Here is a 16,373-nt window from a genome sequence, read left to right on the forward strand (position 1 = left end):
GGCGAGACATAAGTTGACAAGTCCCTGTAATTTCAACAACACTCTTAACCCTCAAAACCGGAAGGCAGCTGCAGAATGCTTACATTACTGTTTGGCGGCACAAATAGGTAAAGTGGCAGTACTTCCCTGGACAAATTCTTTCACAAGGAGCGCTATTGCTGAAATTCCGAAACTGATAGTCTTGTAATCAAAGATCTATAAAAACATAGTTAAGATGGCGTCGAGTTTGAAGCTGAAATATTTTTTTTATTAAATTGATAGTTAAAAAAATTATCTATAACAAATATTTTAACTGCCTCTGTGGTCGAACGGTTACCTTGCTGGACTACCACGCAGAGGTCCTGGGTTGGCCTATGATCTACATTTATTTCTATCATGAGTTTGGGTGTAATTTGTGGTTGTCTATGTGTGTGTCCCGTGGCACCCGCGATACGATACGATTAGCTCTGCGCTCGCTTGAGCGCAGTGGCAGTGCCCCAGAAATCTTTGCGATTTAAACTTCTGAGTGTCACTGCAACTGTTATACACAGGCGTGTCGTGTACGTAGCAAAGCGCACTTGTTCGTCCCGTTACATGGTATCACAAAAAAATATATTAAATTTTATTGTAGCGTCCTGTATAATAAGGAATTAGTACTTTTCAAATTGTGGTAAATGTAAAATAATGTCTTTATTACAGAATCAAAATTGGTTATTACAGAAATCATCCTCGCGCAGTGGGATTAACGGACGTTATATCCTTAAAAATGTTTCCCCTTGAACATGATATAACTGCCTGATGAAGAAGTTCAACATGGAGACAGTGTCAGAGTTTCCGTGTTGAGGAGGCCGCTCACTCACGCCATTTTCACTCTTATTACATAAACATAAAGGCGCACTACTAATTTTCATACAATATTTAGAAGCGTAGTTGCACTGCCCAATGTAGTGACGCGCGTGCCATTTTTGCACAATAATGCAGGGTTTTCACTATACGAGTCTACTCTCGGACTGAGTCCCCTTTGATGACCAGTATTGCCAACTTACCGGCGTTATCACTAAATTTAGCAACGTTTAGACTTCAAAAGCGACATTTTATTTTTATTAATTCTATTTAGCGACTTTTTTGTATATAATTTTTTTAAATGAAAAAAGGTCATGTCAGAATATTGAAATACACTTCCGGACACGTAAGTCGAGCCACCTTGCATTTTCAGATTAACTGGCATAAGCTTAAACAATGTTTGATTGATCGAAAACTACTAAGCTGTTTTGAAATTGGTATACTAAACGTCATTTCCATGAGTCCTTGTTGAAAATTTGAATTTATAAAACCGGGAAAAACTGTTTTCTTCAGTGATAACAATACTTTTGTATTCAGCCTTTTAACAACAAAAATGCAAGGTGGCTCGATTTACGTGTCCGGGAGTATAGTTTAATGATATTTCAGCTATGGATCGTCAGGGTAAGTTCCGATAAGTTGAACACGTTAACTAATTTGAACTGTTTTTAAAAAATAATTTTGTGCACCATTTTTTTCTATCTAAAACGGTTATTTGAGCATTTATCGGGAAAGTAGACCGATTGTACCGAACGGGGCAATCCCTTCGGTACAATTGGTCTACTTTCCCGATCGGTCCACTTGTTTTTCCTTAGCCGTGTTTTAGTTAGTGGGCGGCAGATGTATTGGACTTTCGTCTGTACTATAACCATAAAGCTTTTGCCAATAAAATGCACCATAAAATGAGTATCATAAGTTAAAGAGTAGATTTTTCATCTGAAGGGTAAATATAATTTTAGCGACAACTAACGACTTTTAAACATTCTGTCTAGCGACATGTGCTTTAGTTTAGTTGGCAACACTGCGAATGACTAGTAAGATGCTACTCGAAACGTGTAAACACGTGATCCGAGCGTACTCGGACGTCGCCAGCATTACGAGAGGCGTCCAAGTAGCAGTGGAGTACCGTGGCTTCGGGAGGTACAGCAATGGGATGACAGCGAGCGCGGGCAAGCCCTAACTAGTTAAAATTATTTTATTTTTACTTATGTAATTCGACAAACCATTTTTTCGTGGCACAGTTGAAAAGCTAATACGTAAATCTACGTAGTACACAGACGCAGTTCGTACTATTATAGACCCTACAAAAATTTGTTATGAAGACTTTATGAACACATTTACATCATGTCAGGTCCCTATGTGAGATTATAGGGAACAGCACATAACAAACCGATATCGCGTTTCAGGGTACTAGTGGAGGCATCTAGCGAGTAACAAGCTTAGGGAAATAAAAGTTTTACGTGACTCTGGGCCATGTTGGTTGATATTCAAAGGTATATTTATTTATTATATGTAAATATTCTAGTACTATGTCAGCATACATACCGGGCATGACTGTTTCATAGAACAAATGCGTTTGTGGATTGTAGACTTGTTTTCGAGTTTTATTAAAATTGCAAAATAAATTCCACTATTTGAGAAAACGATATACTGAACATACCAAAGGTAGCGACGACGACGGCAGGCGAACAAAAAAACACAATCGAGGCATGCCTGGCTGAACGAACTACTATAGTAATCGCGAAAATACCTACAGGGGGCAGCAAACTTAAGGTTGGTTCACGAAGTAAAAAAAACTTAAGATTGGTTGGACGACGAAAATCGACGCTCCACTACTACCAAGTCGTTCCAGTGAACTCGGTTCGACCGTACTCGTGAAAACCCGGCTTAATTAACTAAAAATTACAGCGCTTCTACAAGTATTAATTTGAAAGCGCGTTTTTTCTGAACGGTACGACTCCGTATCAACAATAGGGTTCAAATTATAATGAAAACGAAAAAAGTACTTTTTTTCGAGCGCATATTAATACAATTTTAAGCTGATTAACAACTTTTGTTTTTTGTAATCGTTGTGTTTATTATTAATTATTATAACGGCACAATTGTATACCACTATTTCATTAATTTGTCAATGGTATCCTCTTTTTTAATTATCTTAGTAGTTATTTATCTTTTACGATGACATTGTTATGTTTTTAGTTTTTAAGATACACGTGTAAGAAAAAATACTTGTCTTTTTTTATGGTTACGGCCATGGGTATTTATTTTGTCATCGTTATGACGAGTAAAGGCGTTGGACTCGAAATCTGCCATCTATGAGGATTGAAGCGTATCCACTACGAAAATAGTGTTATGTTTACGTTGGTATGTAGCGACATCTGTGTTTTTTTATGGAACTAGTTCGGCCGATGCTTCGTGACTGATTAGAGAGGTGTGACATTTGAGCGCCTAAGAATACTGAATTACACCGATAGAGGGCGCTATGGCAAGATCAGTTTTTGCAGTTTCCGAAATAAATAGGTAATCAAAAGCAAAGCCCAAGTTCAAGCGCGATTTCTTTACTGAATAATATGCGAATAAAGTTCACAGAATAGTTTCTGGAATAACTTCAATATCTGAAAGAAAAATATTTATAAAATTAGTTTTTTTTTTAATTTTAATATTTTTAATTACGAAAACGGGAAATCGGATTGTTAAAAGAAATAAATAAGTTAAATAAGTAAGTTATAAAAACAGAAATGTAAAAAAGTAACAAACAATATGATCGCAATGGTCGGAGGAATTTATACAGCAGTAGATAGTAAATGGAAAAAAGTAAGTATAATTATTTTAATAACAGTAATAATTAAAAAAAAACTTAGTTGAAGACTCTATACACTATGAGACAGAAAAGCAAATCTGACACAACCACTAACGTATTATCCATTTCTCCATCAAATCTATATCTGGGCAAAATCGTTTGATACTAGCGTAACATTTACTTCTTGGTGTGCCATCTCCTACCGGAGGTCGGCTACCATTATAGCCACTTGCGCTTGTGAAATACTCTGCAAGATTTTGGAGCCAAATGGCTTTTCTACAGCCATGTCGTCTGCGGCCGAGTTGCAGGAGAGAGTATTTTTCACTACGCATGTTTTACGGTAGTCCGAAGCTCCAAGCCACATTTCAAAGACTTCTAACCGTTTATTATAACATCGGAATTACCTAGTTAATTAGTGTTCATACTCTCGTACGAAAGAATTTGAAAGCCGCAATCAAATTTAATAGCACATTATAATACCACCTATAACGATTGAAATGAGACCCTAACCTTGTTAATATAAAGTTTTATCTACAAAATAAAAGATACATTGCAAATGTTATGAAATAATAGAAATTATTCTTTCTGACAAGTAACTAAAAAGGTCGCATCAGTCTCCCCAGGCTAATTTAGTCTCAATGGATCTTAGACTTTTTTTTTTTCATTCTCTAAGCAATAGATACAAACACGAGATAGAGCGTCGGCTGCCAGATTATCTTTACCGGGCCTGTACACAATGTCCTTTTTTCCATCCTCTAAGATAATGTCATATTTGTACGGTTCTAATTCCAGTCTCCATCTCTGTATTTCTTATTTTGTTGATTAAATTGAAATGAGACAAACCTTGTTTATAAAGATATTGTCTTTCTGACAAATAACTAAAAAGGTAACATCAACGACACATCTCCTTCTTTATGGTTTCAGGATAATTTGATTTAAAACATACTACGTGTACTTATATTGCCGAAAGTTATACGAAAGAAAACTTGAGTGGCTATAATTAAATATTGCTTCAAATATTTAAAAAATAAAACTTGTTTCATATTTGTAATGGGTGGTATAGTATTATTTAACACAGGCTATTCACTATAAAAGTATTATTTGTTCATTCACGTATTATGTTATTCGAAAATCTATAAATATTAAGCATTGACTTACAAGTAAATGGACGACGGGTCTAATAAAAAAACCACGAAAAAAATGTCCCAAGTCAACCTATTTAAACGTAGTGACATGTAAAGGAATATGAAAAAGCTAAAACGTTGAATTTAAATTCTAATGACATCGCAGTACTGTCTAATTTTGCTTGCTTCGCTGTCAGTCGAATAAACGAAGACTAAAGCGTGAATGACGCTCTGTATACGATTTTAACACCCTATAAGTTCGGACACTTTTTAGCGCGAACCCGACGTCCATATAATTGTATGTCAATGATATTAAAGTTAGCAATTTTTAACTGACTTCAAAAAAGGAGGAGGTTTTCAATTTCGTGTGTATTATGTATGTGTTACGCAATTACTCTGACATTTCGGAATCGATTTCGTTGACTTTTTTCTTGGAAAGAGGGTGGTACCTCTTGGTCCCATTTAAAATTGAAGAAAATATTCCACTTCTAAGGGTGGTAAACTATCGGATAAATCCGGTATAGCGCTCTTTCCGGTAACCGATTTCAATAAAACTTGCCAAAGTGTAATTTATTGTTAAAATGTGATTCTACGAACTTTTAAGGTCGACTAAACGTATCCAAAAGAAAATACGTTTGTTGTCATGGAGTGTTCCAAAATTTACATTAAATATGTAATGGTTCCATTTCATTGTTCTATTTATTCGTTGAAAATGTATTGTATGAAATCATTAAACAACTAGGTCTTAAATCTCGTGCCTATTACTTGCTATTACTCGGCAAAGCCTCGTGGCCTAAACACGTTACTTGACTAACGAAACCTGTTGACGTATTTTCGCCTTGTTTTCGACGTCCATTCGATTTCTGCGAATTCAATTATAACAAGGACGTATGACCTTTTAAATCATTGACAGATATTATGTACAAAATTGGCAAGGCCAAGTAATATCAGTTATATATTTTATTCATAATAAAATTGCTTTCTGAACTTATTTTTCACACAATTCTGGGGCGAGCGGAAGAAGAATAATAGAAACCTACTTATTTATAGGTATGATCTGTAACAATTTCATCTCGTGTATCTCAGTTCACGCATAGTTTCAATCAGCCGTTCGTCCAGAAACCCTTGAAAGGCGCCCGAACGGTTCACGCATGCTTGACAAAAACGACGCCTCCCATTCGCAACGCGATGACCGGACAAACCGCGGCCTCGTTCCGTTGCCACGTTTCCGAACCGTTATAAAAACTCGAAGGACTTCCATTTTCAAATTCGTAGTGGCCATTGGATGTTATCGCAGGTAAGTTTTGTGTTTAGAATTTTTAAAATCCAATGTTTGGTACTTATATTTTTTTATCTTTTTTTTTGCTGTAATTTTTACAGTGGATCTTGACTTTTTGGGTGTTTCTCGCATTTTTGATAATAAATCGTTGTGTAAAGTAAAAATAAAAATTATTTGCTAAAGTGGTCCTTGTTTATCAGTTGTCTTTTTAAACTGGCATGCCACCAGTTGTGGATGGAAAGAAGTGCTGGAATAATTTTTAAATGTGTTTCTATGTATTATTTATAGTATTACGATCTCTGGACAAAATAGATTACTAACTACACTTTGATTGTGACGATACTGAGTTGATCTTGGCGCTTTTGACCTGTTGCAAGTTAATTATCTTTCCATTAAGAAGAAGTAACTGAAAAAGTATAGTGATCCGTTGCCGGTCTTATCTCTTAAAAGTACACAGCACTGCAGTAACTCGGAATTTTCCGCTGCTTGTAATTAGGTAATTATCTATTTATACGTAAGGTTGAGAATGAATCAGGAATTTGATACAGAGAAGCTCCTGTAGCTCTATAATTGATTTTCTTAACGAAATAATGGGAGTGGAAGAAAAGTACCTACCATTCTATAATATTCTAGTGACAACCGGTACTTCTATGTATATACAGCAAGCAACACTCCGAAGTTCAAAATGCAAAATTGAGCACCTTGTTGATTGTGCAGTCGAATATGGTTTAGCTTATCTGGTTTTTAGTAGTAAAAGATAATTGCCACGTTTGTTATATACGCTATATGTGAGTACGTAAGTCTTGTGAGCAACAATTTACATACGAAAATGAACAATGCGTAGTATGACGTTACAAAAATACAATTGGCAAATTGACTCTATCTTTCAGTGTACCAACGTAGAGGGGTCGATTGTATTGTTTCCCCCTTTGAGATTCCAATAAAGAGTTCCAGTTTTGACATGTACAAACAATTATAATGAAGTCTAATTATTCCGCATCCAAGTTTGGATAATAAAGCGAATGCCTGCTTGGGGATTCGCCAAGCCCTCTTTTCACCTGTTCCGCATGCTGGCAGTACTACCCTGGACGAAATTTTTCACAAGGAGCGCTACTGCTACTAAAACTGCCCTTGTACCTCCTCAATGCTCTGTTTATTGCGTTGATTACGCGCAGGCTTGTTCATAATGTCGGCTCCACTGCCACTTTGGGCCCCAGCTAATATATTTAGATATACTTGCCCTATTTTTATCTCGGTTAGATTCCTCACAGTCCATACGTCTAACTGGACACGGGCATAAGCGGTCCGGTACTTCGGACACAGACATCCATCGTACACACTACGCCAAGATCATTCTCATAATTAAGTTTATGTACCGATACCAGCAATTAACATTGTGTTAACTTAAAAACTGCAACCTTTCATCAGAACCTATAAAAGGAAAACTCGCGATAACGTTTATATTTCAAACATATCACACATGAAACCAAATACTGTGAATACTCAAAATTGTGGAACAATAAGTATATAACCAGAAATAGAGACAAAGTACGGGCCATCCATCTCTGGCAACACATCAGGCAAATGGGCTTTATATCACTTTTAAATATCAGCACAAATTAGGAAGCTGAACTATTACATCTCCAACAACTGACCTGTGTGTACGTCTCCGTATATTCCAAAAATATTCTGCATTTATTGTAATAAAGATAATATCTCTAACAATGAATGACTGTTCCCTTTTTATCTATGGCTGTTCCATTCGGTGATGTGGGACAAACAGCAAAACATCTAATTACAAAACAAACGGAATCACATTTCATCGGTAATTAAATATGTAATTTTTGAATTTTCGTCCATTATAGCAAAGCTCAAGTTAAACTGGCCGATTTGAAGTGAAACAATTGGCCACATCCGTCAATTCGATCTGGCCAATCGGAGCGCAGTTGTCATCGTAATGATTTGGCAGAATAGTTTTCAAACAAATTAAATGACATTTCGTCTCTATTTCTGGTTATATACTCGATGTTGTGTAATATAGAAAACAGGATTTGAAATAAAAAAATACTGAATTAAACCAATAAATTTATATTCTCGTTTGTAAATGGATAAGTAAATATTATGTATAAATATAAATAATCGCATTATTCGCAATGAGATCCATTCAATATTTTTTTTAACCTTAAATTGTGTTTTCTCAATTCCACCATTTTTTTATACAGAAGATTTTTTGCCATACGAGTTATATTTTATCATAGATGATAAAATGTTTAGATTAATACTTTTTGTTTTTTTTTTATTATTTGAATAATTGGATGCTGATAAGCAATAAAGTGTCAAGCAACATTAACATAGTTTTACAAAAAAAGACATGGCACCAAAGTTTTTTTCGTTGTTTTTGATTAGTTTTTTCTAAAATTTACTTATAAAATGAAAAGTTTTGCTTGTAGTTTTTGGGGAATTATAGTAATAAATCACAACAATTCATCATTCCTGAGGTGACAACGGCAAAAGTTTTCATTTTACAAGTAAATTTTAGATGAACTATGAAAGCAACGAAAATAAAATTATCAATTAAACCAAAACCTGAGCCTTCCTTGGTACTTGGTACTTGGTGCAACGGGCACTCGACGACAAAGCGCCTATTTTGCGTGTGGTGGGTGCAGGGTCCTACTCGTGCCACCCAAGCTCCTCCAGGAATCTCAGCAGCCTCCTTGGTTTACTGAAGACTTCGGGGAGCGACCTTGGCACTCCAAGGTATTTTTCCCTGTAGTTGGCCACGCCGGAGCACTGAAGTAGGATGTGCGCAGCCGTTTCCTCCCCCTCCATGCACGCTCTGCATAGAGGGCTGTCTGTGATACCTAAATTGAAAAGGTGTTTATTGTATGGACCATGACCCGTTAGGGCGGCAGTTAGAGTGCGAAGCTCGTGCCTTTTAAGTTTAATTAGTATTCGAGATAGACTGGCGTTGAGCGTTGGGAGTGCTTCCCTCGCCTGTCTACAAACCGTAAGGGTGGTTCATGTATTATTATGTAAAGATTTTGTACCTTTGTGTATAGTTGTTCTGGACCATTGGCAGGGGAGGGACACTATCGGTTCTGGTCCTACAGCGTCCGTCTCCGACCCTTTCCTGGCTAGTTCATCTGCTGCGTCATTGCCACGTGAGCCGCTGTGTCCTTTAATCCACTGAAGAGTTACGTGGTTTTGTATACATACCTCCACGAGTGCTTGATGGCATTCGTAAATGAGCCCTGAGTTTATGTCATAGCTATTCAGTGCTTGAAGTACTGACATACTGTCGGACAGTATTCGAATGGAGTAGTTCTTTACTCTTCTCGCTATGATTGCTTCTGCCGCCAACTTGATGCCCATGCATTCAGCCTGGAATACTGTGTTGTGGTCACCAAGCGGTGCTGATATCCTGATATTGAGGTCTTCTGAGAATACCCCAGTACCTGTTCCTGAGTTTGTTTTAGATCCATCTGTGAAGACTCGGACCTCTCTGGGGTTTAGTCCTTCGTTGGGATCTTCAAATAATTGTATCTTGTATTTCTTGTCAAAGATGTATTGTTTTGGGATCCTATCCACAACCGCCTCCAGTAGCGGTTCCTCATTGACAGTCTTGTAAAGGATTTCGGTATGTGGGGTCCTCATGTGCTTCCAGAGGCCGGCTCTGTTTAGACGCACTGCTGTTGACGCCGCTTCCTGTCTGATGAACAGTGGGAGGGGTCGAAGGTCCAGCATCGCTTCGAGGGCCGCAGTTGGAGTTGTCCTCATGCAGCCGGTCTTCGCCATGCAAGCGAGTCTTTGGAATTTGTCCAGCTTGTCGGTTGCGGTCGTCAGCTTGGTTCGTGGCCACCATACTATCGCGCCGTAACTGATCATGGGTCTTATCACCGCAGTGTAGAGCCATAGTGTTATCTTGGGTGAAAGTCCCCATTGTTTACCCACCATTCTATGGCACTGCCAGAAGGTGATAGTAGCTTTTTTAATTTTGTTGTCCAGATGTTTGTTCCAGTTCAACTTGTTGTCCAGTATTACTCCCAAGTACTTGACTTCGGTTGATATCTGTAGTTTTGTGCTGAAGAGTTTGGGTAATCGGTAGTTACCTAGTAGTCATTTGTTGGTAAACATTACTAGTTCCGTCTTTGTTGGATTTAAAATGTATCCAACTTATTAATAATAAATAAGTTTTAATAAACAAAATTAGTTATCGTTGTCAATTTAATGTCGATAGTAATAAGAATAAAATGTACCAACATGTGGTCTGTGATACCAACGGATTTATATTCCATGAATAATGAAACGGATTTGTACGACAAATCGCGTAGTTGAACGTGTCATTATGTTTTTTTTTTCACCGAAAGAAAAGTTAGGTGTACCACAGTCCATCGTCAAGTTCGAATTGCAAAAACCTTTTCCATTTCTTTTTGGAAAAAACGTTTTTGCGCGCAGATTTCTAATGAGAAAGAAAGCCTTTCCGAGCTAGTGAGGTGATAACAAAGTTTTGAACCCGGTTTTTTTAATTAAATAAAGTTATAATTATTTAATTCATGCACAATACGTTGTACGTGTCCTTAACCAAGTGGGTATATAACATTAATAATAAGGGAACCATCAGAGTCTCTTTTAAATGCAACTTCCGAAATATAAATTTTCGTTGTACTATCTCAGTATCGATCAATAACATCTCAGTCGACTGTGACCATGGGCTGGAAACGGTACTTTGAAATAATAAATCGATGCTTTTCTGGAATAGTGGGCTTTTTTATAGTATCAAGTGACGGGACGAACAAGTCGCGTGCCTGGTGGTAATCTACAAGCCTGTCCGTAACAGTTGCAGTGCCACTCAGAGCTTTAAATGGCAAAGATCTGAGGGGCACTGACATTGCGCCTTTCACCCTGAGATATAAGTTGACAAGTCTCATCTGCCTGCAAGTTCACCAGCATCCTTACGCTTCAAAATTGGAACGCAGTAATGCTCACGTTACTGGTTGGCGGCTGAAATAAAAAAGCTGGCAGTACTTCACTGGATGAACTCTCACAAGGAGCTCTATTGATACTAAAAACCATTTAATTGGCCTATCTCAAAAGCGTTTAATTTACTAGGAAGATAATTTAAAAAACCTGAGATTAGGTCTGCTGCGCAAAACTAACATATCGCAGACCATCTCAACGTTGTCATGTGACTATTTTAACCAATGATAAGCTCGGTGTCCCATTTATAGTAAAGTTTAGCATTTGCTAAACATATCGCATTAATAAGTAAAAAAAGAAACGACATTGTATTGAGCTCACTACCTATTCCTGACAACCAGCGAAATATACGCCATTTAGATTTACATATAAAAAAAAAGAACATACAGTCGAATTGAGAACCTCCTCCTTTTTGGAAGTCGGTTAAAAATAGTTTCATTTTCCATCGGGTAACAATAGCGAAACCCTACGAACTCGACATATAAATTTTCAATAAGTTCTATTTTCAATTGTCAAACTCTTAAGTCTATTATATAATTTAATTTTGTCGGTCATCTCTGCTACCATCGTAACACAGCGAGCTCATGTGTAAAGCTGGCACTGTTATGTGCTGTAGTCTCAGAAAATTTAATACAATTAATTGCTAGTGCAATTAAGTTTATGGAGTTTAAAGATAGGTACAAATAAAAGAGTTCTTAGCGTTTACTCTATAAGGAACTCTATCGTCTATAATATAGCCATCAAAGTTACAATGATGAAATTTAGTATCTATTGTTCTCTCAAGTTTTATTAGTTTGTATATTTATTTAAATTGGTGTATTTGTGTATGAATTTAAATACAAATCACAGCCCTAATTTCTAGTGGCTACAAGTAAATTCCGACGTTCACTGGTTGACGCGTCACAATGGAGTATTTTAAAGTGTTCATATTTAAGACAATTATGATTGACACAGTTAATGAACACCGGGAATTCAGAAAGAAAGAAGAAAATGGAATCAATTACGATGTATTTTTATCTCGAATGGATTCGTATCAATGTCTCCTTTTATATATTTGGAGCATTCAGCTACTTTGCTCAATTGTTCATGACAGAGGTGACTCCGAACCACTGGTGTCGAATACCAGAGCTGGTAAACCTCGTGAGGTGTAGAACGAAGAAATTTATGCATCCCTAAAGACGACAGTGCCCCTTTTGGATACTCTCACTGTGAAGCTTATGTGGCCAATTGGACAGGTGTTATAATTACAGCGGTTGCGCCGGATCATTCTTCGAACACTCAACCATGTCAATATGGATGGGAATTTAACACTACTGAAATACCTTATCCCATAATATCCAGCGAAATGGGATGGGTGTGCGATAAAAGCAGCTACCAAGCTACGGGCCAGTCTGTGTTCTTCATTGGCTCCATAGTCGGAGGTTTTTTAGTCGGCTGGGTAAGTGACCATTTCGGTAGACTTTGCTGCAGCGTTCTCCAATATCACAGGATGTATAGCAGGAGTGGCCACAATTTTCGTTCAGGATTTTATACAATTTGCAGTTTGTAGATTTTTTTATGGGCATATCATATGACAATTGCGTGATTATGGCCTACCTCCTGCTATTGGGATACGTGTTCCCAAATATAGATCGCTATTGGCGAATACAACTTTTGCCTTGTTCTTCACCACGACTTTATCGATTTTAACGTGGATTTCGTTTGCTAGTGGACATTGGACGACAATATCCTTAATAACAAGTGTGCCATTGTAGCAAGTATTAAAAAAATCGTTATTATTTTCACCTTCTTAATGAAATTCCAGTGTGACATGCTTAGTAATTATTTTGAATTATATATTGTAGTTTATATGAGGTTTGTTACGTTTTGTTCTGTCCTTACTCTGCTAGCTTTGCGATTTTGTTCAGATCAATATCAATTAATTTGATTGTTTTGCGCATTGATGCTCATGTACACTCAGCCACATCAGTGCAGCTCAGGAAATTCTCACTCTCTTAAAATCCGTATTTGAACGCTATTTAATTAAATTTACTCGATTGTATTTACTATATACAAAGGAAAATAGATATACATTTTAATGTAATGTTTAACTTTATTATTAGGTTCTTATAAGCTTAGTTACGCAGATATCGCAGATTTTTTTTATAAACGTATCCGTAGGTAGAGTACGGACTGTTAAACTAATTTGAGCAATGCTTAAAAGTAAGCAAGATTACTTATCATCCAAGCCCATTTTCATTAATGTTTATCAAACTAAAACATTCTCCTTTTCATCTAAACATTGTCCTTGCGTACGTACTAAGGTTAAATTCTAAATTGGCCTAAAAGCTCCCGAAAGAAACCCTTCGTGGAGCGAGGGGGGCAGGGAGCAACGCAATTAGATTTTGCATAACATCGCCGAGGCAATCGGGGGAACAATGGGCAAACAGAGTAGGCAATATACGGATTTACACTAACAGTGGGGAAAGTAGGGAAAGACAACGGCCTGTTGATAAATTTACCAGAACGGACCCTTTTTAAGATTTTAAACTTCATAATGAATATTAACTAGGTTACTGGAGCTGTGTTAATGTAATGTCGTGGTTTTATTATGTGCACAAACATGCTCTGGACTTGCTTTTCAGGTCCCGTACAATGAGCAAAAAAAAACGGATTCCAATCAAGTAGATTTTTAGCTTGTGTCAAGTAACTTTTTAAATGTTAATTTAACCAATTACAACGTGATTAAATTCAATGATTAAATTTATTGCAGCAATCATTGGGCTTGTTGTTGCAATCATTATATTTGATAGGTTCAAATGGAAGTAAGTGACATCACTAATTTGTTTGTTTCAATCATATTTATTTTCAGTGCAATTGAAATAGGAACCCTTATGTATATATTAAGTTACAAAGATTAAGTCACAAAGATCGGAGGGCACTGCCACTGTGCCTGTGATTGCACTAAAAAAATTTAGAATTGTTATTTTATATCAAAATTTAATAAATAAAAATCTTCTTCCAGTTATGTTTACGAAATTTACAAGAACCCAAAATCAATACGGAATTACTAGTCAAACCTGTGTTGTAAAACGAAAACAAACAAGCCTCAAAAAAGAAGAACGAAGTTTCAAATAAGAAACAAAAACTTAGATAACCGACTACAGTTTTAAAAAGACATTATGTTGGTGGTAAGTGTTCCGCTAAATGATCAGACTAGCCCAATTTGAAAAGTTCATTTCTTAAATTGATCTGGACCCCATGACCTCATCGATCAGCGCTCACTGTGCATACCGTCTGATCACCAGGGTGGTCAAAATTTCAAATTTTAAACCCCTGACCCAAAGAGAAAGAAGAATATTAAGACTATTTTTAAAGTCAGATAAAAAGTTACCAGGTTCATTATACAACCTTTGGACATTTTATATTTCGTAGTACACTCTATCGTTTGCTTTCATTCTATACTGTTGAAAAGTTACACCCTTTTAAAGCAATTTAAAATGCATCTCTCTTTACAAAACCTTTTGTAGAATAAACTGAACAGACACCGGATCATCTGATCAATGTCAGGTTTTAAGCAATATTTTTATTCTGTTGATGACATTCTTGATATGGGAGTTTTGTTTATCTATTTAGATTTGTTAGTAATACTATTGACAACTTATTGCAATTGTGATATAATTCTTTTTATAACAGCAAGTGACGGGACGAACAAGTTGTTCGCCTGATGGTGAGCTACACGCCTGTCCATAACAGTTACAACGCCACTCAGATCTTAAATTGCAAATATCTAAGGGGCACTACCACTGCGCCCATCACCCTGAGGCATAAGTTGACAAGACCCATATGCATGTGTATAATATTATATTACACAGTGTTTTTTTTAAGTGGGACTGTATGAGGAAATCCGAAACCATAGACGGTACAAGCAAACTGTCTTAATAGCCATTAAGTCTTTTTTTGTGAAAACAATTTTGGCATAGCACATTTCTTGGTCAAGCGTGAGTTGTCCATAAAAATGAATAAAAGTGATTGCCAAAATTGTTTTCACAAAAAAAAGACTTAATGGTTAATTAAGACAGTTTCCTTGTATGGATCTATGGGACTATTAAATAAAACAATAGCTGACTTTTCTTTTCATTCTACACACACTATTTAGTACATTTGATTGTACAGTTAACAGCACGTTAAGCTATACAGTTTTGTTCGAATACAGGCGGTATTCAGATATCCAGGAACGGAACAAGTTCCATCAGTGTAGACTGGTGTGCAGCCGTCAGTACATTGGGCATTTAGCGCTTTCCCGTTGTAGGTTGCTGGGCCTTAGGAGGTTATTAGGCATATCATGTCGCCGACTTTTTTATAGTTCTACTGATGAAATATTTTTTGTACAACACTATTTTCACGTTTATTCATGTCCGCAGCAACTGCTGCAATTATGCAACGCTGCTGCGCATTAAAACGAGCAATACAACATAAATTGTATACCTCTATTGTACAATGTAATAAGATAGCTCTTTGGATAAAAACTAAAAAAGACAGTGAAGTAAATTGGCGCCGCCCTGCTTCACACTTTTATTATTTGCCATTCAAATCTATACTTACTACTTTATTTCTGTAGAATCGAAGTTCTATATTGCGTTGCTACTTCCAAAGTTTGCATTAGTAGCCCGACGTCGCCCAGCAACTTAAAACTGACGACGATAGAAAGAAATTTACACTTGTTAGATAGAGTAATTATTATCAATGGTATTATATTCTGTATGATATTGCGTTCAGCACCGCTTGCTGGATCTACTTTTTTGTTTTTGCTTAAACAAATATAATCTTACTACTGGTGTTGTACATTACTCGTTGTTTATTAACGCGTTGTATTCAACGCAGCGTCGCATTGTCTGGCTGCGACAACTTGAGGCGACAGCAATTTAGGGCGAATCATCGGAGGAGAAGTGGCAAAACTATTTTACTAGATCAAATGGTTAAGGTATTTACGATTAAAAATAACGGTGTTACAAAAACTATACGATACACCTAAGGATATTGTCTAAAGAACGTAGTAATTATTCATTAAATTTTTATTGAATTGATATTCAATTATTTTTTGTGAAATTACTCCACTAGTTTGTTATAATTATTAATACAAAGATCGAACACTCAGAAAAAACACTCAGAAAAAATTCCTTCGATCCGGTCGGATTCGAACCGACGTCTTCTTGCATACCGTGCCAGACGCTATACCAACTAAGCCACGGAACGAACCAACGGACCTCACGAATTTTTCTATGTACTTGCGTCGTGTCTTTGTACTTGGTCTTTCAACGACTTTTTAGTCGTAGCGCCATCTATGAGAAATCTTTAACAGATTCATCAGAGATCAGTAACGTAGTAATTCGTT

The 16,373-nt window shown here is 36.6% G+C and overlaps 1 protein-coding gene across 1 annotated transcript in view; it reads left to right on the forward strand.

Annotated features, from left to right (window-relative positions):
- LOC113240094 (otoferlin-like) overlaps positions 1-1,157 on the forward strand; it is a 47,207-nt gene extending 46,050 nt beyond the window's left edge. The window contains exon 24 of the mRNA XM_026477315.1: positions 679-1,157. Within this exon, the coding sequence (XP_026333100.1) occupies positions 679-778 (100 nt within the window). The 3' untranslated portion in view covers positions 779-1,157. The remainder of the gene's footprint in view (positions 1-678) is intronic.
- Positions 1,158-16,373: the final 15,216 nt, after the last annotated feature.

Source organism: Hyposmocoma kahamanoa, unplaced genomic scaffold (assembly GCF_003589595.1).
Source record: "Hyposmocoma kahamanoa isolate Upper Pololo Valley unplaced genomic scaffold, ASM358959v1 100021, whole genome shotgun sequence".
Taxonomy (NCBI): domain Eukaryota; kingdom Metazoa; phylum Arthropoda; class Insecta; order Lepidoptera; family Cosmopterigidae; genus Hyposmocoma; species Hyposmocoma kahamanoa.